This window comes from Centruroides sculpturatus, unplaced genomic scaffold (assembly GCF_000671375.1).
Source record: "Centruroides sculpturatus isolate CEXI.00-Female unplaced genomic scaffold, Cexi_2.0 scaffold1255, whole genome shotgun sequence".
NCBI lineage: Eukaryota > Metazoa > Arthropoda > Arachnida > Scorpiones > Buthidae > Centruroides > Centruroides sculpturatus.
This window is the reverse complement of record NW_019385385.1, coordinates 107,111-134,980: the sequence shown is the minus strand read 5'-3', so window position 1 is coordinate 134,980 and position 27,870 is coordinate 107,111. Positions and strand designations below refer to the sequence as shown.

General features: G+C 26.9%; 1 protein-coding gene across 3 annotated transcripts; it reads left to right on the top strand.

Annotated features, from left to right (window-relative positions):
- The first annotated feature begins 118 nt into the window (after nt 1-118).
- On the top strand, nt 119-27,870 carry LOC111638392. Of its 3 annotated transcripts, XM_023384093.1 has the most exons (14): nt 119-256; nt 1,059-1,250; nt 7,545-7,757; nt 7,846-7,941; nt 12,189-12,317; nt 12,398-12,685; nt 12,762-12,893; nt 13,303-13,479; nt 13,590-13,769; nt 14,600-14,779; nt 15,893-15,967; nt 16,056-16,137; nt 17,866-17,965; nt 27,550-27,660. In XM_023384093.1, the coding sequence occupies exons 1-13, from the start codon at nt 202-204 to the stop codon at nt 17,957-17,959; spliced, it is 1,893 nt and encodes a 630-aa protein (XP_023239861.1). In that variant the 5' UTR covers nt 119-201; the 3' UTR covers nt 17,960-17,965; nt 27,550-27,660. The 3 variants fall into 3 exon arrangements, with proteins under 3 accessions (XP_023239861.1, XP_023239860.1, XP_023239862.1); XM_023384092.1 differs by lacking the exon at nt 17,866-17,965 and having other exon boundaries at nt 27,318-27,870; XM_023384094.1 differs by lacking the exon at nt 17,866-17,965 and having other exon boundaries at nt 27,550-27,756.

Sequence of the window (27,870 nt, the reverse complement as noted above, 5' to 3'; positions counted from 1 at the left end):
AATAAGTTAGGGCAAAAGTAATTTTATTGGTTGAATAAATTTATGACGTAGTAGAAGTAAGGAAGTGAAGAGGTATAAAACTTGATACCAAGAAGAATATAAAAAAAAATTTACCTGACCTTTCTTACAAATGACAAACAACGTGCTTAGCTCTTGGAATATAAACTGAATGTCTTGAAGGAAGATCTAAGGGTTCTGATAATGACCTTGATAGGTCTCGCGTTTCAGATAATTAGTTCGTTACTATTGATTTCACGTGAGTATTATGTCAATTTATTCATTTTAATCATTACTTTTATATCTTTCAAATAATTATAATTAAAATAAGAGGTATTGTTAAGACTTGTGTAGTAGCAGTAGTTTGCTTGAAAAAATTCTTTGAATAAACCTATAAATTATATAGCTGTAATTTTATGTTCTACAGCATCTTTATTAAATGATCAAATAATTTGCTTAATATAAATTCATGAACATCAAGAGAAATACTTCCGAAATTATTCTGCTTTAATAAAATAATGATTATTTACAGTTTAATATTATAATAAACAATTGGATTTCATCCAAAATGTTTTAAATATTTTAACAATTCGTTTTGAATACGCAAATGTATGAATATATATTAAAAGTGCATTAAAAACTTTGAATTTATTTGATACACTAATACTTTAAATGAGTATTATATTTTAAAATTTTTTTCGGACTTAAGTCTGATATATTAATAAAATATTTTAAAATAACATGATAATTCTTATTACTGTATTTACAAAAGTTAATTTTTCTTTGAATAGAAATTATGTAAGTAAATAAACTTAAGATTTATCTATGTAAATAGTTAGTATACACAGTATAAAAAATAAGTTATACAATTTTTACACATTAACGCTTTAAGGTTGATCTACTTATACGAGATGGGTCATTGCCGCAACACAGAGCATGTAAACAGTTTATTCAGTTAACTATGACATAAAAAAAATAAGGAAAAAACGACTATAAAACAACGAAATCTTCATATATCGATTCATTGAGTTAAAAATAACGCTATTAATTATAACTTTCAGGGCCACGTCTCATTGATGCCTGCGGATATCCAGGATCACCATCTCATTCTTCCGTTATATTTTCTGGTGAGGTCATAGAACCTGGTATTTTAGCGACATACAAATGTGATCCCGGGTTCGAATTGCTTGGACCATCGCGTCGTCTATGTGCCGAAAATGGCACCTGGATACCTTTGACAACACCTCTTTGTGGTATGTTAATAATTTTATTAAAAAAAACTTTTTCTTTTGTATTTATGTATAGAGTTTGATTGCTTAAATTAATTCAGAATTCGAAGTAATTAAAAAATAAAAATGTTGGTTTTTTTTATCGATATTAAATATCTAATGTATTACTAATGAATATTTTCCTTAATGACGCATTCTTAATTTATTGAATCAATTGAAAATAACTATTAGTATAATTAATGATAACTTTCAATTAAATGTTCTACGTAAATGACTCGAGTAAAGTATTAATCATTAAAGAATTTCAATATAATAAATATAAAAATTAATGATGAACGCACGTTATATTTATTAAGATTCAGAAAAGTATAAATTAGGCCAACCATCTTATTTATCATTAGTGAGAAGAAAAATAACAAATTATTCCTATTTAGCTTTAAGTGCAAGACTAATGCATTTTTAACTAATTAGATTAACATTTAGTTTTTAGTAAGATGCCGTATTATATGTAATCAATCACTGTAGTTCATTTAAAGAAAACTAGCTAGAAGAAACGTAAAATCTAGGCGAAAGTCGAATTCATTTCCTCAATTATTTAATGCAAGATCTTTTAACATGAATCTATAAGAAAACCTTATGGAAATATAGGAAGAACGTATTTCAATATGGCATACAAGTATACAGTATACTAATGTAAAAAACTCAAGAAAACTGAATTTTTAAACATTTTTACGAGCTTTATTATTATTATTATTTTATATAAACAACAAATTTTTCTAATGCTTTCCGTGTTGGTTGCCAAAATTTACCATTCTTAATAGCTATTAATTTTTATAGGATAATTAGCAATACATTCCATATAGTTATTTCATGAAAATTTTAGTTTCGAACATACAAAAAATTTTCAACTAAGTTTATTGAATTACACTTACTATATTCAATAATTGTACATTTATTTCTTGTAAATAAAATATTTGAATGTATGAAAAAATATATATAAATTACTTACATTTTTAAAAATATATAATTCTTTATTATAAATATCAAATTATGATAAAATATTAGATTATCAATTCACTATAAATCATAATCGCAAGTATCTACTTTTTAAAGAAAATATGGTTAAACAGTTTTAAAAAATTATCATTTTTGTCAAATTATTATGTTATCGGTAGTACAAATAGTATGCAAGTGTTATAAACTATTTAGTCTTTGGTAAAAAACTGTAAATGGCAAATTTCTTACACCCATTTATCTATATCAATATAACAAATATCCACGTTGCTTAATACGAAAGAAACTTGTCTTTAAAATGATCAATTTTTTATCAGATAAGAAAATGTTTATAAGCTATCGTTGACTAATAACTGAAATAACTATTATAGTTATATTTCAATAATTTACTAAAATAATTAAAATATAGAAATCAGGCATAAAATAATACATGTTAAAACCAAGCTAGACTAAAAGTACGTTTACCTTAGTTTAAAGTGAATTTTGAATATGTAATGACTCGAATTAATAGGTGAAAAGGACGAATTCCACACTCGAATATCCATTATTATTATTATATTGGGTGTGGGTACGATTCATCTAGTAAAGCATATATAACGTGACATCAAGCCTCCGTGACCGAACTTCACCCAATGTCCTTCAATAAGTTTCATTGTCTCAACTGTGCCCTAAACAATCATTCAGGCGATGTAGGGTATATCATATATTAAACTAAGATCATATTGTTCTTTAACATATATAAATTTCCTGATATTTTTAAAACAGTTTTCCTATTTACTCGGGTTACATTCATCTCAAATGTTAAAATATATTCGAAATGATAAAATTAATATTCCAATAATATAAAATTTATGTTCTAAAAGTATTATTTTTAATAATAAATTATAAAATTAGGATTAAAATCGAAAACAGCAATGAATGAGTATTTCTGCCATTCATGAAATAATTGACAACAGTAAAATTACAATAATTAAAAATTACTTTTTCATGTGGATTGTTAATTTTATCAAATGCTTCCGTCAAGGTTATTTCAACTTTTTCTCTATTTTCCTTCTCTCAAATCAGTGTCATCGACCTGGAAACTGTCGAGGCCCAGAAGCGAAACAAGTGCACTTTCTAAAAATCCAACGCTGTCTTTAGTTACCGTTAATCTTCCGGGATTAAACTATAAACATTATTTTTTAATTCTTTATTATCTGCAGATAATTATAAAATTTAGAAAAAAAACTTCTTTTTTTAATAAAAATAACATTTTTAAACTTAATTAAAATGAAAAAAATGCCCATGAAGGAGATGAATGTTTTCATTTGGAGTAGATTCTTCTTAATCTCAATAATCTTTCAACTGATTTCTTGAAAAATATTATTTTTCTATAAATATTTTTCAGAAATTACTCTTTCATATTCACCTATTGAATAAATAGGCCTAACTAACGAACCAAAATTAACTACATAATTATAAATAATTGAAGCAAACACGGAAATAACACTAAGAGAATTTTTTTTCAGTTAATTGAATTAGAACAATTTTCAGTCACGCGTTGAAAATTCTTAAAAATTATTAAGTAATTAAAATGTATATTTATTAAATATAGACCTTTCGAAGAGCGGAAGCAAAAAAAATCTGTTTAAAAATACATTAGTTGTGAGTGATGTGTTTTTTGGATGAAGACATCATGAAACCAATGATCTGAAAATATTAATAACTAGTCATTCGAATCATTTACACCTCTTTGCAGAACTTCTCTTTTCATAATTATAGCAGAAAATACAAGGCACATTCATCGAAATGTTCAGTCCGTCACGCAATTTTTATAAGGTCATTACGCTTAAAGAAAGGTTATGAACGAATATTCAGGAAGTATTTTAATAATTGTGTAAAATTTTGGCATTTCTCTTATCATACTACAATACAAAAACCATTTACAAGATACAGTACNATACAGTTTGATTTAATAAATATAAAATATCGAGATTTTTGGTACGTTACGTTTACGAAATTACGTATAATTTGTTGGAGTGCCTTAGATTAAACATGACTGATACTAACGCACCAGTATTTGAGAATACAAACTCGTTCTCGACACCTGCTTTCTGTTTACACCTGTTATCCGTGACTAAAGACTCGAATCTCTGTACCAAATCTAAGCGGTTATCCAACGTGATGCGTGACGAGCGTCACGAAGAAGTTGAGGTCATAGGAACAAAACGTGACCTTAGTTTTTACCCCCTAAGAAGCTTTAGTATACGCTTTCTTTAAACTATACAGTACACTCATTCAAAGTCATGTAAGTTTTTTCGACCGTTAATGCAAAACAAAATATTAATATATTTATATATTTTTTTTTCTATATAAAATTTCTTTTCTAACCTTCTGTATCTTATAGCATTTCTCATTTTTTTCCCCTCGTTTGTCTGTTGTCAAGTACACTTCCCTTCGTGAACTGTCGATTAATTTCTAGAAAACTATAAAATTGGTAATAAACTTTAATTGCTGCAGAATTAAGTTTACGACGTGAGATGCAATACCAAAAATAAGTGTGGCAATAATCAATAAATAAGAATAACTCGTGAAATAAATGTTAATATTTTAAACATTTTATCATTCACTTAAACATTTTAAGTAGGTTTTTTCCTAATTTAGTGATAGTTTTATTTTAATTCTAAAAATGGAAACTGTAACTTCTAGTTTTTTATTCCCTTATGTAGGAAAAGTTGTAAGAAAATAAAAACAATCTTTCTTTGAACAATAATCACGAATGCAGAGATGCGATTCCATTAATGGCACAAATAGCTTTCTACTTGTATCATTTTCTATCGTGCTTAAATTATACGTCTCATTTAATTCTAGATGAAGTTACAGTATATGCGTGCTCATAATATTTATTTATTTATTTTTGTATCATATTTATTATATTCTATGTTTAGTATCCTTCAAACTTAATCGAAGGCAATACGTAATGTCTATATTTTTTGGCACAATTTACGTAACAGAACATAAATTTCTCAGTAAATACATTGAAATTAAAATTACAAAAGAGATTATAAAATATCTAAAATTTCATAAATTTTGTATGGAATTTTTAGTCTAATTTTTTAATATAATATTATATAAATTAATAATATCATAAATTATTGTTATATAGATCTTAACCTGTGAGAAAATGTTAATAAATTATACACTGGTGTTCAAAATTAAGAGAATTTGCATATTTTGTTGAATTTCTGAAAAACTAATGGACACATTTTAATGATATTTGATATGGATACACAGTTATATAAGAGAATTATACAACAGTCATGGTATGCACTCATAATCTTCAGTAAGGCTCATCAGCGCAGGAATGTCCGAACCCTATGTTGCAAGATCAAACATAGAATGACTCAATCATACAGCTCGCACATCGCGACGTCATATTGGAAACGAGGCAACTGATGAGTCCCTGTAGCAGTCGGTCCCATTCCTGCAGCAATGCACTTTTCAGTTCCTGGGTGGTTCTCAGAGATGCTGAGACGCTGTTGGGAGGGCGATTGCAACCCGCAATCGCCCTCCCAACAGCGTCTCAGACATGTTCAATAGGGCTTAGGTTTGAAAATCTGGCTGGCCAATCCATCCGGCGAATATCCTCACTTTCAAGATAATTGTCGACCAGGTGAGCTCTATGTGTACAAGCGTTGTCATCTTTAAAAATGAACCAAGGGCCAACTGCGCCCTTGAAAAGTCGAACATAGGGCTATAAGATCTCATCCCTACATCTCTTAGCAGTCAGGAGTATCTGTCAAACACATGGAGAGATGTGCAGCCGTCCAACATGATGCCTGCTTAGACACTTCCACTGCCATAGCTGTCCCTTTCTCGGAGGTTGGAGAAAAGGAATCCAGTCCCAGGTCCTCTCCAGATAAAGATGCGTCGAGAATCCCGGTTCAGGCTGAATCGCGACTCGTCTATGAAGAGAACTGTACCCCACTGAAGTCTGGTCCAAGGTTGATCTTGTCTGCTCCATGCTAAATGCACTCTTTTGTGTGTTGAAGTGATCGGGACGCAAACAGCGGTCTTCTGGCAAAAAGCCCTCTCTCACGAAGCCTCCGGAAAACAGTAACCCTTGAAATTCGATTTCAGTGGTAACATGCATCTCACAAGATAGCTATGAAGCTGTAGCAGTCTTGTGGCGCCTCGCTGAAAGTGCCAAATAACAATCTTCATTGTCTGTCGTGGCTCTTGGACGACCTTGCCCAGGCCTTTTCGATATGAATCCGATATTCTTGAACTCTTTCAACCAATTGCAGACGACACTGGATGTTACATTGAGTTCTTTAGCAACCTGCACTTTTGATTGCGCCGCATCCAATCTACTCACGATTCTCCACCTCATTCCGTCATCAAGACGTTCATGTCTACTCATTTTATCTGATTGAATATGAAATTGAACAACTCTTGCAAGAAAAACAATGAATGTCACTGAGGAGTGCGAGCGAATCAATCGCAGACAAAGCCCCTTGTTTTTTTTTTTTTTTTCGTTCCTCCGTTGTCAAAACTCTGCCCACAAACACGTGTAAGCTTACGAATTCAAAACTAAAAATTTGCATTTTTATTCGGTAGCATAATTTATACTTTCGGTTCACTACTTTTTTTATTAAAATCGACAAAATGTGCAAATTCTCTTAATTTTGAACACCAGTGTGTATTTAAAAACACACGAATTATATATGTTTAATGTAATTATAAACTTTTCATAAAATATTTAACATTTTATTGTAAATTTCTAATATCAATGAAATTCTTCATTATTTATCTTGACGATAAATTTCTACGTATAGCATTTTTATACAGTAAAACTTACACAAAAATTAGATAATTAACACTGCAAGAAAATATCGGAATGAAATAACTGCAATTTTGATCTTAAAAACAAATATTGTGATGAATATCAATTATGAATTTTATAGATAGTTACTGTAAATCACATCCTAGTCTATTGCGTCAAACTAAAATATCAAGGATATTTGCCACATGTACTGTACAATACAGTTTGATTTAATAAATATAAAATATCGAGATTTTTGGTACGTTACGTTTACGAAATTACGTATAATTTGTTGGAGTGCCTTAGATTAAACATGAAATAATTATAAACAAAACCAAGGGTATTCTAGATATATTTATATTTACTGATAAAACTGTATTCACAAATTTCTTCTTCTAAATATCTATAAATTTTAATTATAGATAATTTTTATAGATGTTTTTAGATTAAAAATTCTTTAATATTCGATATGTAATTGTTTTGTTATATTTATATTCCAGTATTTAATGTTGCTATTGGAAAAGCATCCTTACAGTCTTCTGTTATGGGAAAAGGAAACCCACAGAAAGCATTAGATGGTACAACGAGTTCCTTTTTCAATCCCGACACTTGTACTTCAACCGAAATTGAAAGATCTCCTTGGTGGTATGTCAATTTACTAGAACCATACCTGGTTCAACTTGTAAGAATCGATTTCGGAACTTCTTGCTGTCGTAAGTACTTACTAAAAATTGGCAGTTTTGTTTTTTTATTTTCTAGTTATATTTTTATTTTATTTTTTGATAATAATTTTGTATCCAGCCAATAATAATCCTGCAACGATAACTGTAAGAGTCGGAAATAATCGACCGGATATAAGTCCAAATCCAGTTTGCAAAAGATATGTTGGTTTTCTTGGTAAGGAATCTTAATTTTTTCTCCTGGATATCATATTCTGTGATAAAAAATATTAAAAAAAAATTTTTATAAACCGAGTTTTAAAGAAAAATAATTTACTTTTCAGTAAAATTTAATTAATTATTCATTTTTTTTTAGTTTTGATAAGTTTAATTATAAATATTTCTGTATAAAAATCTTAAATTAGTTAAATTTTATTCAAATTTTAATGATTAATTATACATTTTTTATTTTTAATTTTCGAAAATTCAAATTTTGTTTTTACTTCAAACATCCTTTAAAAATATTTTAAAGAAAAAAAGGTTGATAAACATGCTAGTTATATATTTTAGAGTTCGTTATTTATTATTCATTCCTTTATAAATTATTCATTTATTCGTATTAGATTATTTATAATATTTATGATTATGTATATTTAACAAATTAATGTTCTCATTTTTTTATAGAAATTATTATTTTTTGAAAAATTCAATTTTATAAGCTATTTATTATAATATCCATTAAAAATATGTGAATTATTTTCATGACATATAATTAGCGAGAATTACAAATAAAATGACAAATTTAAGAACTTATATTGAAACTGTAAAAAATAATTTTATCTAAAATGAAAAATACATTATTTGCAATGTAAAACTTTAAAGAAATGAGCTTTTTTTTTAAAATTTTCCTTCACAAAACGAGTCCAATTACAATATTAAATTAAAATTTAATGTATTATATATTAACTTATTCTATTATATATTCATATTTTGAATAATTTTAAATCGCAAAAAAGTTATTAGACACGCATAATTTGTTAAAAATAGAAAAATTTAGTTGGCGTAAAGAAAATCAAGTGAAAGTTTAGTAATAAATTATGTTTCTTTTTAAAAATACTTTAAGTCTTTTTGAAACGCTTCTTGCACCTAGAAATATCTAAAAATCTAAAAAGGAAATGAAAGACAAAGGTTATTTATTCTACTTTATGGATTTACTGAATAATACTATGTTTGATTATATTAATAAAAGTAGGTTGAGCGAATGAATATTTTCTAAAAATCCAAAATACTAAAATATTATTAAAATTTAAATAGGAAATTTTCTCTTATACCATTTGAAAAGAAAATAATAAGCTAACCATATTATTCTTTTCGTGGATTAGAGTGGTAATTTTAATCATAAAATATTATTTATAATCTTTTTTTTTATTTATTTGTTTCTTTGTGAATTATGTCGTCTGGAATTGTTTAACAATTTTCACTTTTCACTTATTTATTTTTGTATAAAAAATATTTAGACGAAAATGTGTTTTAATTCAACAATTATAAAAATGGAATAGGCATAAAAGATGATGTTAAATAAGATTTTAAAAATGAATATACTTAATATAATTGTGATTTTAAAACTCTTTCTGTTATGTGGACACTAAAAGGGTCCGTATCGGTGTTGATTCGACTAGGGGCGACCGGGTAGTGAGGGATGGGGTCCTCATATCCGGAACGAATTAACCATTAAAAATTCATGGGGATTTTTCTCTGAGGGGCCTGCCCAGATCAGATCTTGGGTCCCTCAGAGAGAAAATTGAGCTCTGATATCTTAACAGCTTCGGCCACCTGGCCGTAGTTATAAATTAGTTTAAAACATATGAAATTTACTTGTCATTTTTCTTATTTTTTAAAATACATAATACGTTATTACAAATAATGTATACAGCTAATGAATGAAGATGTTGATATGCTTTAACAATAGGCTAGATACTGATATGATTTATCAGTTAATCGTTTCACTTTCATAATACCTTGTAAGCTTCTGGTGAAAACATGCTTTATTTATCTCAAGAAAGAGAAATGTACTGTACTCTTAATTCTTAAATATTTCATCCGAAATAAAAATTATTAAATAATTTTTGTGTATAATATTTATAAAAAATGATACATTTATTTATCTGTAAAATAAAATAACGTTTGTTTTAATAAGGATTACAAAAATTACTGGATATTTTTTTCTTTCAGAGTGCCAATTTAAAGTAATATCGATTTTTTAGATCAAAAGTTTATTGAGCTGTAGTATTTCCTAGAATAAGGAGCCGGTATGCTGAATCTTGAATGTGTATCTCTCCTTAACTAAGCAACGATACTTCGAAAGTTTAAACATTACGTCATATGACGTTTTGTAATATCTCAACTATCTTGTAAAAATGTGGGAAATTTTAAATAGATTATAAGAGTTTAAACATATCTTACAATATTCTAATACAAGGGTGGGCAACCTTTTTTATAACATGGGCCAGAATAAATTTTACGTTTTTTCCGCGGGCCATAGTAGTTAATTGACACCTTGTGACCTGTAAATTTTTAGTCTGCAAATATGAAATAAATAAATAAATAAATAAAAAGAAATTAATTACTACAGTCGACCCCCCTATAACACTGTTGATTATTCCGTTTTATATGAATTCCATGTTGTATGAGTCACTTAGATTTTACAAATGCGTGTGCCGGGCTGTGAACGGCTCACCTATTTGTAAAATCTAAGTGACTTTAAACACAATAAAAACAGCACTATGTAGTTGGATACGACAGACATTACATTTTCTAATTGCATAGCTTTTGCACATAGATTTTCTTGATGGATGATGCGATGAGATATAAATAATTTAGAAAAATTCTGTTCTCCCATTTTTTGTTTGAATAAGGAAATGACTCCCTTATTTTTTCCTGTCATTGCTGCCGCAACACTTCAGAAAATAATATTCAATTTAAACTAGACGAATTACATCGAAAAATATTTATTTATAATTTCTTCTAAACATCTCGCGGGCCGGATAGAAACTCTTCGCGGGCCGTAGCTGGCCCGCGGGCCGGGGGTTGCCCACCGTTGTTCTAATACACGCTCTGTATATATTATGCTCTACTTCACAATGAACACGAAATTATTTTTCCTTCTCGTATATAGACTAAAAAGTATCAGCTTCGTTTTTATTCTGGGAAAGACTATAGAAGATACTTGCTAATTTACCATAAAATAAATTTATAATAGTCCTGTACATTTTTAATTGTAATATATTATAAACACTCACAAGATATTGATAATAGGGATTACAGTCGAAACTCCAATAACGGCCATCTCCCAACAGAGACCATTTTTCTTTTCAGAAACTTTGAACAAAAATGTATACAAAATGACCTTCAAACAATGCCATTTTTTATGTTCCCGTCAGTGAGTGACATTTTTTAGAGATTTGCCTATAGGCTATATGTTTCAGTTTTAAAGTTAATTATTTGATCTAAAATTTTACGATGTACAGTACAATACTCAGTTACAAATATACCCACATATTAAATCAAAAGTTAACTGTTAGATTTTTTTGTTTTATAAATTATTTTTCTGATTACTGTATTTTTAAAAATATAATTAATATTCTCTTCAGAGATATCGAATAAAAAGCAGATGAAAGTATATTCAATTTGGCTGAGACCAAAAATTTTTTAATTTGGAGAGAAAAATGCTTAGTTTTTATGATTTGTATATTAAACGTTCCTATATCAATTGTTAAATGATGCATTGTAAAGACCGTTGAATTTTATTTATAATAGTTTTATAATATGAAATAGCTAGGAAAATATGCAATTTATAAACATTGATAAGTAAGTAATCAACAATAAAATTTTGAAAATAGAAAAGAAAAATGTCATCGAAATTTCATTTTATCAAGAAAAATTGGTTATTTTAATTTGAAAATAAGTTTTATTTGCATTATAAAAGTGCAAAAATCGATTCAATTCTATAAACAATTTAAACCATTTTTGGAATCAAACGTACAGTAAGTATCATATACAGCAGTTTTATTAACGTTATTAACACTAACATTAATATTCTCCGTAGTATTAGAGATACTAATTTAATATTTGAAGGTATCGTGTCAACACATGTTTAGCTGCGAAAAGAACCAAAGCCATTAAATTGCCTTGCCAACACCCATGTTATGTTTTAATAAAATATACAGTAGTTTTATCCAAATTTAAAGGGCGCTGTTCGAATTTCGACTGATCCCATGCATAGAATGAATAATTGATTTATTCAGATTCTAAATTCAATGACTTTATAAATAAATTTTGATTATACTGTATATGTATAATTTCAAATTTTACATTTAATTTATCCTGTTTTTTTATATTAAAAGTTTATTTAAATTAATGTTATTTATTGTTATGTGATTGGAATTTATTTCGTTTCGATTAATATGCTTTATTTTTAATGTGTAGAAGAAGGAAGACCGTTATTTTTATTATGTAACTCAAAAATGCCTGGTGCTTTTGTTAGTATTCATTTAGAAGGACCACCACGTCATAATCCTTTATCTATTTGTGAAGTATTCGTCTATACAGATCAAGGTATGCTTGCTATAAATAAACAATTTTCCATATTTTCAATATCGAGAAATAAATTTAATTTTATTTTCAAATTATTTTAGTTCTTCCAATCGAACGGTGCCCTTCATTTAGAGAGCAACCTCCTGGAAGTGGTGCAACTTATAATGGAAAATGCTATATTTTCTATTCTAATCAACCAAAAACTTTCGAAAATGCAAGAAGCTTCTGCGAAAACAGAGGAGGCACTTTAGTGGATGAATCTAATCCAGCATTACAAGGATTTTTGAGTTGGGAATTATATAGGAGGCATAGAAATGATCCGAGTGGTCAATATTGGATGGGTGCAATTCGAAATCCTAATGATCCTCATACGTGGAAATGGATAAATGGTTTGTTTAATTTATTAATTTTGCTGTCATATTAATATTTTAAATTTATTACATAGTACTATAAATGCCTTTAAAGGTCAAGATGTTACTATTTCATATTGGAGTCCTCCTAGAGCAAATGAAAATTGTTCCAGATTCGATGGAGGAAAACAATGGCTTTGGTCGGAGACAAACTGTAATTTAAATCTCAATTATATCTGTGTTCATAGTGAGTATTTAAATATAATAAAATACAAAATATAATAAAGTTTACATTAAAAAATTGCCAGGACGAATTCACATTTAGAAAAATTATATTTTTTTGCTAGACTATACATACAAATGAGTCCAAATCCTTCTGTCCTTTCACACGCTTGGACAGAAGGATTTGGACGCATTTGTATGTAGGCCTATAGTCTAGCAAGAAATATAATTTTTCTAAATAATAAAGTTTATTATCAATGTGGTTGGTCTTTAATTTGAAAATATTATGTTACTATTCAAAAAATTAATCTTAACTCAATACAAACACGCGAACTACAAAGTCTAATTTATGGCCAGCCATATTGTCGATAACAGAATTTTTTTTTTCATTTCTCAGTTTAAATTTTTAAATTAAATTTTTAATTTATTTATAGAGCCATTATCTTGTGGGAAACCTGCTATATCTGCCAATTCTAGTCTTCAAGTTGGTAATTTTGATATTGGATCGACCATAGAATATCAATGCTCAGCAGGTCATATACTAGTTGGACCTATGGTAAGAACGTGTTTACCGACTGGATTTTACACGGAATTTCCACCGAAATGCCGTTGTAAGTAATTTATTAAATATATTATCCTAAATTATTAAATTTATTAGCAAAAATTATTATTATTTTATTTATTTATTATTATTATTTCTTTTTTTTTTTACTTTTTGTAGATCTGGAATGTGGTTATCCTGCTTTTATTCAGAATGGCAATTATACACTTTTAAATGGTACTACACATTATTTAAGCATGGTTCATTACTATTGCAACAAGGGTTTTCAATTAGTAGGGAGAGGAAATCTTGTATGTGACGTAGACGAAAAGTGGAATGGGCCACCTCCAATGTGTGATCGTAAGTAATTAAAATAGAGAACGGTTGTAATTATCTCTTCTTCAGAGACTGCTAGAGAATGGTTTATTAAATCAAATGCACTAAAAGAAAGGAATTACATAAAAAAATACATAATTAGATTGTTTTCTACATAAAATAGTTCATCTTTTCGCCACGAATTCGGCACAAAACGATTTTTCTTAGTTCGATATGAAATGAGACATATTGTCAATATTATTTACATAATATTATGTTTTTAAATATTAATAAGAGTGATAAACTTGTAATATTTCTATATAAAACATTGAAGATGTATTAAAAAGAGTCTATAGAATTTATATTTTTAAAAGTATAATTCTTTAATGTAACTTATATTCTCAATTTCAAAAAATTATAAAATTCTAGTCTCTATTCCTCAAACCTTTAACTCTTCTTGTTTTTCCTCTCCAGGAAAACAAAACTTATTCAAATGTTTCTGTTATAAGCATTTAAATAAGTTTTGTTTCCGTCTTGTTTTCCTGATGCTTAAGTTTTTTTCTTCCTGTTCTAGATATATCAAACATAGATTCTTATAATGAACGATGACATCTTTTAAAGTATTTTTTTATTTTTTAACGATGGTTTTATACTCAAAATATCATCCTCTTCCTAATAAGGAGAACATAAATCAAATTTTTTCCCTCATTTTCTTATGTCTATTCTCTTTTCCTTATTTCATTAATTATACTATACGTTTTATCTAATACACAATTTTCACAGACCTGTGAATACGGGAAGTACATTATATATCATTTAAACTTTATATTTATCATATAAAGTTTTTATAAAACTATTTTTTTCTTTGTATTTAGCCATTATATGTAGACCTCCTCCTTCCATCTTACGAGGACATTTAAATTTAACGTCACAGTCTACTGCTTATGGATCGCAAGTTGTATATGAATGTGACGTTGGTTATAAATTGGTAGGCGATTCTATTTTGATCTGTGGTGACAGTGGTGATTGGGAAGGAAAAATTCCAACATGTTATGGTGAGAATTTTATTTGTTTTTTTTTAAATTAATCTTAAATACTGAGAAGTAATGTTTAATTTTTTTAAAAAATAAATAAAACATATTAAAATATATTTGTATAAAAAATTGCAAATATTATTTAACGCGATGTTAAATTTGTTTATGGCTATTGTTAAAATTATTAGAAAGGTCTATTTGCTTATATTATTTCAAATATTTACTTTCTATAACTTTAATTATTGGGGATTTTTACTAATTTTGGTTTGGAATTTTGGCTTAAAGGTTACTTATAAAAATATCCTGCAAATTATGTATCCATAGAAGAAAAATAAAGTCCTGAAGATGAATAATTACGCATGTTTCGGTAGTAGCTTACATTTTTTTTAAATTTAGAATATATGCAATAGGAAGTAAGATATTTTCCGGATGTTACTGTTACATTTTGAAAACAGAATATTAATTTTGGTATTAACTTTAAATAATATTTTAATTATAGAATTATTTTCTAGAAATTGTTTTCTAGAGATCATAAGAGGAATATTATTGTAGAATAAATGAAACCAATCGACTTCTTTTGGGTATTGACAATCAATTTTACACCATTATTTGCAAAGTACACTTTCATTAAGGTTGTTTTTTCTGTAATAATCATAGGAGACAATAGCAATTTCAAATTACTAGAGTTCATGAGTAATATTAAAAAATAATGAGAAATAAATTTTCTCTTTGCTTTTAGGATATTTATGCTTTTATTTATTTACTTGCTATCACATAACGTATACCTAATTGTGACATATTTGCATCACAATTTACTTTTAGCTCGTTTTATAGACAGAATAGAAAATGTCTTGTTGTATATTTCTCAGATTTATGTTTTATCGCTTAACATGCGTAATAATTTATCTTTTGAATAACTTTATCACGTGGTATACAATTTAAGAATATTCTTCACACATATTTAAGTTTGCTTGGTGGAAAGAGGAAACTTTCGCACTATTCGGTAATAGGTTGTAATGCCTTTTGGTGAGGGATACCTACTTCTCAGATATTTATTTTGTTAAGTTTTAATTACAAAAGAATATTCGTATTCGGCTAAAGCTAACTTAGGTACCGATATCCCAATCGTCACAGCACACCCAAAGGGTATGGATGGAAAAAGATCTCAAACAAAACGTCCTTCTCTGTTTTCTTCTCGTCTTAATATGGGTAAGTAATTTATATAAAACTTTATAAATAAATATTTTAACACATGTTTGAAACAGATTGAATGTTCTTAAAATTATTAAATTCTTAGGAGGTATTATTGCTCTTGGTGTCTTTGGAGGTTTTGTTTTCTTAGCAGTAGCTATTACAATAATTGTCATCATAGTCAGGAGGTAAGTACGTGTATAAACAATATAATAAATGAAAATTTTCGACGATTCCTCAGCCATGCCCTTCACGTAATCTTTTTTTTTTTTTTTTTTTTTTTAATGCATTTATTCAACATTTATTATGCTCTTCTGTTTGCACGATTTAATTTTTGTTTCAAAGAACGTCTTACAAATTTGCACTTCTATTGTTATCATAATATTTAAATATTAATATATCGATAGTTAATGATTCTATACAAAAAGTGAGAATAATATGTATATATATTTAAATTTTAATTTAAAATTTTCATAAATTGCTCAGGATAATTTAATAGAGTGAATTATTATTAATTAATTAATTATATTAAACAACATTATTGTATATACGTGTGTAAGTTATTTTTAATATTGAAAATTATATACTATAAATAGAATTTATCTTTGTTGTGGAATAGGGATGGACAGCCTTAATTTAATGAAAAATAATTAAATTTACATATATGCATGCATATATGCATCTAGGGAAAATCGTTCCATGTGCAGTCAGTTCTATCAAAAAATAATTTAAATTTTGCATCCATTTACTAAATCTACGATATGAAGTTCAGCAAGATGGGCAACCAAGTGGACATAGGAAGTGGTAAACCAATTTCAGGAGTCTTGATTAACTTTTTCAGGCGACACTTGTAAGATTCTCAGTTAACATGTTTTGCAACATTCCAATTGAGAGTAAGTAAACCGTGAAGAAATATGTCCATTGGGGTGCATGTAAGTTCCTGTTACGCTGTTGTCAAATTGTAAGTTTTGTCACTACCATTCCTGGAGCAACAAAAGCATCTTGTTTCTACAAACGGACGTTTCATAATCAGATATGTCCGATAGTGAAACAAAATCCGTTCCCACTGGTGGAACGGATTTTGTTTAGCAACGGAGGTTCGCATCAGCATTGTACTTTTTAAAAATTAATCATCATTAAGAGCTATATTTATATCATTAATAAGTTTTCTAGACGGGTAGTGATCTTCAGAAGACCATTGTCAAATTATTGCCTGAGGCTGCATCTGACGGCGTACTTCTTATCTCACATCTCGCATGGAAAAATCGTTCATTAGTATTTACAAACACAGATTAAAATCTGTTTGTAAATACTAAAAGAAATACTTAGTTGACATAAATGACATATTTGCCCAGCTACCACCAACAATATCTTTAGTTTCTTCATCCTTTAACGCAGTGTCGGCAACCTTTTTATTTAATATGAAAAGAGTCAGCTATGACTCACAAATAATAGGTTGTCCAACTCTATTGTAAAATATCCAATTTATTTTTATCATTAAATTCTAATTTTATTTGTAATAATTAAATTTTATTATAAAATAATTTAATAACTTTTAATTAGCCTAATTGAATAACGACATAATTTGAAATATTCTAAAAATAGATACTGTACATAAATTTCTTCTTGGTTAAAGGCACCATCTTACACTACTAATTTTAAAATACTTTTTTCTTTTTTAATTTTTTTTTCTTATTTGCACGCTTTGCACATTTAGTTCTAACTTTTTAGAAGTTTATCGTAGATAAGAGAGAAAATTAGAAGCAAGATTGTTCTAAAGGAAGTTATCTTTCTCCATTCTAATTTTCTCAAATATAGCATATCTATGGGTGTGCTGAGGCATCGTAATGTGGCTATGTTAATTTACTAAATGGTAATTAATAATTTTAACATAACTTCTTCCAATTGTTATAAAGTTCTACATCCAAGACTAGAATTCGTCCTCAGCCATGGTGGAATGTTCCTTGTCGACCGAATCCTGAACTAGGATACCTGTCTTTTTATCGTTAACCCAAGGTAATACTAACATTTTCGGAAATTATTTTCATCTTTTATACTAGAAGCAATTGTGCTTGGTTAATTAATCTGGTAATTAACAAATTTTTGCATTGAATTATATATACATAATTTTATTGATAAAGATTACCTGAAGGGCATATTTTACTTTTTTATTTATAAGCAAAGAAAATAATAATAATTCTAACTATATAATTAATTGGTGAAGCTAAAACTGAACTAAAATAAATTTAACAATTAAAAAAACAGTTATTTATATAATATAAACATTAATCGGTTACTAATTAATTTCTAAATATTAAAAGTAAAATAAAACTAAAATAAATGTCTTTAAAAAAAGGGATTTTACAGACAAATGGCAGTTGATAAGAACTGATGAAAATATCTCGATAAAATCTGCCTAGTTGCAAATTTTAGCTCCAGGCTTATAAAGCATTTCAATTTTTTTTAAGTATAAATGACATTTTCGAGAGCGAATTTAAGTAGATAAATTATCTTGATAAAAAATAATACTTTCAGTAATGTTGATATGAATTTTAACTAATTAAAAAATCCAGTATGGTGACTTAAACAACTTTCTTCATAATTTGTAACCTGTTATAGAAACGTGTCACGTTCATAAGGATAAGTAAGAAAATCTTTATAATTTCCAGTTTTAATTGTGAAGATTCTCACGTAAAAATTATCATTTATTTTACGCTAAAATATATGTATATATTTATTTCAATTTAAATTTATGATTGATTCATTAAATTGACACAGACACATCACTAAACCTGTCAAATTATATTTAAGATACGTTAAAGGACATTGATTTTTTCATGAAAACAATACTTCTCCACGTACTGAGCTTTATGCAAATATTTATATTTAAATCAATAAACTGCAGAGATTTTTTTACTTAAAAGTTGTCATAAATCTTCTTTATCTTTATCCAATTTTTTACTATGAAAAATATTCTTATGGTATTATTTTAATTAGATTGCAAACATTATAAATTCTTTTGCATATAGTTTAAAATATTTTTATAAAAGAAGTTTTATGAAGCACTTTACATTTTTTTATCTTCTTTTTTTCCCACTGAATAAGCGATAAGTTTCCATAATTTTGGAAACTTATCGCTTATTTTATAGCTCTATTCATCAAACACAGATTTAAAATGTTTTGTTTAATATTAGTACTTTAGCTTTATGTTATTAAACTTAATATATAGGCTAAATGTTATAACTTTAATGTAGAAATTTTCGATATCTGTCAGTGTAATGTTCTGAACAGCTTCTGAACAGCAATAAATTATAACTTTCGATGAAACAAACAAAATAAAAATAATAATAAATAAATAAATAAAGAATTTTATTAGCTAAAATTTTGCCCAAATTATTTTTAAAATGTCATATAATTTGAAGCGTTTATAAATTAATAAAACGTTTATTATGTTGGCGATTTATCGAATACTTCAAAACATAAAAAAAGAACAAAATGAGGAAAAGTAAGACATTTTTTTTAAATAAAAAAAATTCTAAAGTTAATTTAATTTTTGGTATAATTTAATATTTTTAATTAGATTTTATTTTTTTTAATTGATTTTACTCTAACAGATAAATAAGGAATAAGTTAACAGCTTTAAAACAGGGAAAATATTCATTATAATCCATTTACAAACATAAATGCAAGATTCTAGCCTGTCAAAATGTTTAGAAATAATTAAAGTTTTTAATGAGATTTTTGTATATAAATTAACTTATTATAAATGAAAATTAAATTTAAATATAAATTTATTATGACAGTTATTAATATTCCAACAAATATAATTTAAACTGTTATATTATACATTACATGAAAGTGCCTTACTTAACATTTATTAAGTTGAAATTACTATTATAAGACAGTAATATAGTTATAAATGGAATTAATGAAAAGGATGCACTCATTAATGTAATGAAAGTGTATATAATCATGAGAATGAGAATGATTTTTATTATCATCTAGTTAGAAAATAACGAGATACTGTATCTTCATTTTATTGTTATATCATTAAAATAAATCAACAAACATATAAATTTCATAAACATCGAGAATCTAACTCGTAGAACTCTGATAAATTAATATACAGTAAAGCTTATACTGTATATAGGCCTATATAAGTGTTTTTTCTGGAGTTATGAGGGTATACTCTATATCTTAAACATTTAAAAAAATATATGCATATGTCTTATTTCCTTGATTTTAAGATTTTTTAAGGCCTGCATATTTTTAACTTGTCTGAACTAGAAGTGAATATTATAATCGGAGGTGTCTTAAACAGGGCCTCCTATAGGATAACGGAAACCTAGGAAAAAATACATATTGGGGACCTATAACATTACTGTATTAAATTATTATATTAAAGTAAAGGAAGTAAAACATTGTATTGGAATTCTATTTCCTCGAAGGCCCAAGGCAATTTGTTCCTTTTGCCCCCCTCTGGGCGTCCCTCTTCTTACATTCACAGTTCAAAACAACAATCACACCAAGTGGTTTGCTTGCGACAGTCATTGCAAGCAAATCACTTGATGTGTTGTGCCCCAATAGTAAACTTTTTCATTATTTGTAAATTATACCACTCAACAGTCAGTTCAAACAAGCTTTACCTTTAATAAGCGTTTTATTTAAGCTTCTTTTTAACGTATTGAATTCCTTAAAACGACATTGTGATGGAAGTTTAAACGAAAATTATTACATTTTTAAAAGTGCTGGGACAAAGCAATACAAATTTCATGAAATAACTTATTAATTTATTTTATTAAGTTTAAAATAAAATTATTTAAATATTTTTATTCCATTTTACATTTCATTTACATTTTACATTGAAAATTCTATTTCGAACTCATATTACGTCTTAGAATCGAAGAAACACGATGTGTATATTTAGTTGATTTATTTGAAACTTTTAAACACTTTTGCTTTTTTTAAAAACAGAGTTTTTAAAAAAGTTTTTGAAAAAATACCGTTTATCCGCCTTTCTTTGTAGAAAAAACCTTGTATAGGTAGGTTTATATATACAGTATAAATGTAGAAAAGTCTTTAAAACATAGACATGTAATGAATTTAACAATAAAGTTATTAAATCGAAGTTCTTAATTAACATATTTAATGTGGTTTTAATAAATTAGAAAATAAAATACTTGAAATAAATTTTGAAAAAAAAAAAATTTGGAATTAACATATTTAATATGAATGAAAAAATATTTTATTTACTAATTCATTAAAATTAGAAAAATAAAATATTTGTTAAATTATTAAAGTCATTCTTTTACTATTGTTTTGATTCTTATGCAGAATTGCTCTAGCATTGTTTCTAAATTTTTTACAACAAGAATTTTCGTAGGATAGCATTCCATTTTATTTATTCCTCTTTCATTATCTGCATGGATTTTTAAGATCCGAATCAATTAAAATCTACATTTCAATTATCAAATATATTTTTATATATACAGTAATATTTATGTTGCAAAATCTTAATATTTTGAACAATTTTAACACTCTTGACTGAATGAATCTTTCATTTCATCACAACGAAGCAGAATGATACTTCCAATTTTTTTAAAAATTTCAAATATTAAAAATGATAATTTTTCTTTTTTACTTTTACTGATTTGCATATATTCTTTCATATTTAATATAGTTTTTAATATAAAAAATTATAAATAGCGTTCATTAGAACTCGAGTAGAACTCATTACTATTTTATTGAATTAAGACATTAAGGCATAGGATTTCATTTTATTTCTAATACGCATTCCATCGAATAGTACATGAAATAAATTTCTCTATGGTTGACCTAATTTCTTGTTATAAATATTAATGATGATAATGATGATAAAATATTATGTAGAAAAAAGAAATGCTCTAATAATTAATCTTCTAAAAAATGTCAAAGAATCTTTTGTAAACAGTTTAATGTTTCTTTTTTTTTATTATTACATTTGAATGTTTTTCAATGACTTGATTTATTTCGGTTAAAAAACTAATATTGGTTTTCATAAATTTTACGATTTATTATAGTAGAACTTGATGGACAGACACAAAAATTCATATAATGTTGTGATTATAGTTCAAATAAGCTTCACTAATTTACAGTAGTGTACAGTATATGGAGTTTATGGAAGTGCATTAAAGAATTCCATCTCTCGAAAAAAAATTAATTAATTTTTACAGTTTAAGTTAATCATAACTTCGAATAACATTATTCTTATTTGAGTTTAATTAAATAAAATACCAAAACCTAATTAGATATCAAATACACACGACAGGAGAATTAAAATTTTGAGAAGAAACTAGAAAAGGAAAGCTTCTTTCCTAGTTTTTCTTCAAACTGTAGAATTCTTTCTTTATTAATTGTATTTTTATACATTTACATTGGTATTNATGACAGTTATTAATATTCCAACAAATATAATTTAAACTGTTATATTATACATTACATGAAAGTGCCTTACTTAACATTTATTAAGTTGAAATTACTATTATAAGACAGTAATATAGTTATAAATGGAATTAATGAAAAGGATGCACTCATTAATGTAATGAAAGTGTATATAATCATGAGAATGAGAATGATTTTTATTATCATCTAGTTAGAAAATAACGAGATACTGTATCTTCATTTTATTGTTATATCATTAAAATAAATCAACAAACATATAAATTTCATAAACATCGAGAATCTAAGTCGTAGAACTCTGATAAATTAATATACAGTAAAGCTTATACTGTATATAGGCCTATATAAGTGTTTTTTCTGGAGTTATGAGGGTATACTCTATATCTTAAACATTTAAAAAAATATATGCATATGTCTTATTTCTTTGATTTTAAGATTTTTTAAGACCTGCATATTTTTTTAACTTGTCTGAACTAGAAGTGAATATTATAATCGGAGGTGTCTTAAACAGGGCCTCCTATAGGATAACGGAAACCTAGGAAAAAATACATATTGGGGACCTATAACATTACTGTATTAAATTATTATATTAAAGTAAAGGAAGTAAAACATTGTATTGGAATTCTATTTCCTCGAAGGCCCAAGGCAATTTGTTCCTTTTGCCCCCCTCTGGGCGTCCCTCTTCTTACATTCACAGTTCAAAACAACAATCACACCAAGTGGTTTGCTTGCGACAGTCATTGCAAGCAAATCACTTGATGTGTTGTGCCCCAATAGTAAACTTTTTCATTATTTGTAAATTATACCACTCAACAGTCAGTTCAAACAAGCTTTACCTTTAATAAGCGTTTTATTTAAGCTTCTTTTTAACGTATTGAATTCCTTAAAACGACATTGTGATGGAAGTTTAAACGAAAATTATTACATTTTTAAAAGTGCTGGGACAAAGCAATACAAATTTCATGAAATAACTTATTAATTTATTTTATTAAGTTTAAAATAAAATTATTTAAATACTTTTATTCCATTTTACATTTCATTTACATTTTACATTGAAAATTCTATTTCGAACTCATATTACGTCTTAGAATCGAAGAAACACGATGTGTATATTTAGTTGATTTATTTGAAACTTTTAAACACTTTTGCTTTTTTTAAAAACAGAGTTTTTAAAAAAGTTTTTGAAAAAATACCGTTTATCCGCCTTTCTTTGTAGAAAAAACCTTGTATAGGTAGGTTTATATATACAGTATAAATGTAGAAAAGTCTTTAAAACATAGACATGTAATGAATTTAACAATAAAGTTATTAAGGAAAGATTAGAAAATCGAAGTTCTTAATTAACATATTTAATGTGGTTTTAATAAATTAGAAAATAAAATACTTGAAATAAATTTTGAAAAAAAAAAAATTTGGAATTAACATATTTAATATGAATGAAAAAATATTTTATTTACTAATTCATTAAAATTAGAAAAATAAAATATTTGTTAAATTATTAAAGTCATTCTTTTACTATTGTTTTGATTCTTATGCAGAATTGCTCTAGCATTGTTTCTAAATTTTTTACAACAAGAATTTTCGTAGGATAGCATTCCATTTTATTTATTCCTCTTTCATTATCTGCATGGATTTTTAAGATCCGAATCAATTAAAATCTACATTTCAATTATCAAATATATTTTTATATATACAGTAATATTTATGTTGCAAAATCTTAATATTTTGAACAATTTTAACACTCTTGACTGAATGAATCTTTCATTTCATCACAACGAAGCAGAATGATACTTCCAATTTTTTTAAAAATTTCAAATATTAAAAATGATAATTTTTCTTTTTTACTTTTACTGATTTGCATATATTCTTTCATATTTAATATAGTTTTTAATATAAAAAATTATAAATAGCGTTCATTAGAACTCGAGTAGAACTCATTACTATTTTATTGAATTAAGACATTAAGGCATAGGATTTCATTTTATTTCTAATACGCATTCCATCGAATAGTACATGAAATAAATTTCTCTATGGTTGACCTAATTTCTTGTTATAAATATTAATGATGATAATGATGATAAAATATTATGTAGAAAAAAGAAATGCTCTAATAATTAATCTTCTAAAAAATGTCAAAGAATCTTTTGTAAACAGTTTAATGTTTCTTTTTTTTTATTATTACATTTGAATGTTTTTCAATGACTTGATTTATTTCGGTTAAAAAACTAATATTGGTTTTCATAAATTTTACGATTTATTATAGTAGAACTTGATGGACAGACACAAAAATTCATATAATGTTGTGATTATAGTTCAAATAAGCTTCACTAATTTACAGTAGTGTACAGTATATGGAGTTTATGGAAGTGCATTAAAGAATTCCATCTCTCGAAAAAAAATTAATTAATTTTTACAGTTTAAGTTAATCATAACTTCGAATAACATTATTCTTATTTGAGTTTAATTAAATAAAATACCAAAACCTNTATATTAATTATTATAGCCTAAATCCTATACAATATAGCCACATTTATTGTAAATTATTACAATAAATGTAGCTATATTGTATAGGATTTAGGCTATAATAATTTATTTATAAATAAATAATTTTTATTCACAATAAAAGTTCCGTAAGTCGAATGTTTAAACTTGAATAAGTTTATATTTTAAAAGTTTTATACCGATTTATTTCTCAGATTTATAAGCAAAATATCTGCAAAGAGAATTTTCTATTCAATAAATATATATAGTATTATAAATTTTTTTTAAATATGTAAATTTGAGTTCCGAAAAAATTGAATTTAATAACTATAATTAATAACACAGTTCTATATAAAAATATATTTCTGACAGAAAATAAAATAAGGATTTCCGTCTTCATTTATCTTATCTTGTATCAGAAAATAAACTTCAAATAAAATTTCATCACTATTTAATCGATAGTTCTCGATAGAAATCTTTCCTCTTTTGGAAATCCCTAATATAGCATTAATCCATATCAAAAATTTCCATCAAGACTTAATAAATCAAGCTTAAATTAACTGAATTAATAATTAATATATTTAATTAATAATCTACGTAAATTGCAATTTTACTTTTGATTGTAATTCTTCTTACTTTTAAATTTGATTATTTTACAGTTTAAATATTAAACGTTACTAAACTTGTCCTTAAAATATGATACATCTTGCAATTTGAAAATATATTTATACATTATCCTAAATAATGATTTAAATAATACGACTTGATAAATTATATTCATGCTTGTTACGTCCAGAAAGTGTACACTTTAACGTCAATTTGACGTCATTTCGTTAGTTTTATAATGAACAGGTTTAAAAAATGGCATTAAATTGACGTAAGGTGAGTATTATTTCAACCAAAGAAACAAGCCCTACATTCGAGAATTCATTTTTTAATTAGAATATTCCTTCATTTATTCTCTTCCGTATTCAAGATATTGATGACTATTTTAAAAGATTTATTATGAGAAAAATTTGAAATGAGTTTTCATAAATAATTTTTTAAACTGTTAAATGTAAAAATCAATTATTTTCTTTCTACAGGAAGAAAAGACCGAGATAAATTAGTTTGATTAAAATAAAAATAAAATTTTTACAACGACTTTTCGTTATAATGAATTGTTTACTTGGCATTATCAAATGTATCCTGTTACTTTAAATGCAAAATAGCAAGAAAGTTATTTAATTTAATTGGTAAAGATAAACGTGTTTGTGCAAATTATATAGATTTCTTGAAAAAATATTTTAATTACTGTAAATCAGCTTAATTTAGTTGGTTAATGTTGTAATCAGGCATTTTCTATCCAAATCCCTAAGTAACTATCCCTTATAAAAGACAAAATTGTAAAAATTCAAGCGTGAAAGCAAAATCTCATTAAAGTTAATTTGTTATGTAATACAGTATTACAGTAATATTAATGATCAATACAACGGTTTTTGAAAGTCACACATAATTGATGGACTTTAATATTATATTATAAGCTACTTATATATAATATATATATATTTAAGTCATTTATGGTTAGTAGATGAATGAAATACTTAAATTACTCTAAGTATTGATGATTACAACAAACGAGGAGAAAGGTATTTGTTAGCTAGCAGTGTAGTTAAGGGAAAGAGGGTATTGAGGGTAATAATACTGCACTTGAAACCCGACAACGAGAAATGTTTTTCTTATTCATTGTCATTGGTCCTTCAACAGACCTGTAGCTAGAGGAGATGGCTAGCTAGGGGGTGGCTAGCTAGGGATGGCTCAGCCACCCCAGGTCTATTATATTATATTTCAAAAGAATTTCGGGTACGCGCCTCCGGACCTTCTTTCTCTGGGTTACTTTGATCCCCAGACCTCCCGGAGCCATCTCACAATTTTCTAGAACCATCACTACTATGGTTAGTTTAGCTATGTTATCGCCCCCAATATAAACAGATCGACAGCGATTTTATTAGCGCTAAATGTAACGCGAGCGCCATGTGATGTCGAGAATATACAAATGTTTAATGATTTAATTAAAATTCAAATATTTGCAAAAACTTTAAAATGCTTTTTATATTTTTGTAAATTAAAAAGCAATTAAAAAATAGAAATAACGCAATTAATATCGAGAGTTAAATGAATATTGTACGATGCGAAAAGTTAATATTAATTAAAATTTTTATTTTAAGTTTTAATCTTATTTTTACTTTTAAAGTTCTCATAAAATTTATTTTTAAGAAGCATTTCGTTTATTTATTTACAAAATACAACGCTAAATAAAAGTTGTTTTCGAGTTCTCTTCTCTGCCATTTGTCACATGCTCCTCATTCCTCACTTTTCGCTTCACCCTGGTGATATGGTGGTTGGTATATTTAACATATATGATCTACAGTATAAAAGTAATGACTTTTACGACCTATCACTCAATTAGGACCGGTAATAAACGTCGTAGGTTTGGTGGTTCTACGGATAATACGACCATTACGACTTATGACAGTGGGGATCCTACCAACGAATTTGCAGGCCATTCACCATATCGTCGAAGCTGGGAAGGAACGAGGCATCCGGAACCCAACCATTCGCGACATTATCATCCACACAATCATCATCATCACAAAAGCGAAACGGGAGAAAGATCTAATTTTTCTCCCCCATATCGACAGGATCCACCATGCGAGAATCGCAACGTACCAAGAGACAGAAGATATCCCCCTGAGAGATACAGAGAACAACCAAGAGAAGACGAGCTAACTGAAGAAGTACCAATTACAAGGCACGAAGGACACAGAAGATCCGATAGACCCAGAAGATCAGATGGTGTAAAGTGCAATGGAAGACACGGAAGAGACGAATGGCCCGAGAGAAAGGCATCCGGCAGAAGATGTAAACACGAATATTGATTCCCGTAACGATCCGGAATTTCACTTTCCTCTAGGTTGTCCTCAGCACTGTTAATAATTGCACAAAAGCAATTGCAAAATATA

What these genes read in the sequence shown, in the direction of transcription:
- LOC111638392 (XM_023384092.1), top strand. Translation starts at nt 202, where the DNA reads ATGACCTTGATAGGTCTCGCGTTTCAGATAATTAGTTCGTTACTATTG. An exon ending in TTTGACAACACCTCTTTGTG is followed by an intron (nt 1,251 to 7,544) that starts GTATGTTAATAA and finishes TTTATATTCCAG; the next exon opens with TATTTAATGTTGCTATTGGA. An exon ending in GCCACCTCCAATGTGTGATC is followed by an intron (nt 13,770 to 14,599) that starts GTAAGTAATTAA and finishes CTTTGTATTTAG; the next exon opens with CCATTATATGTAGACCTCCT.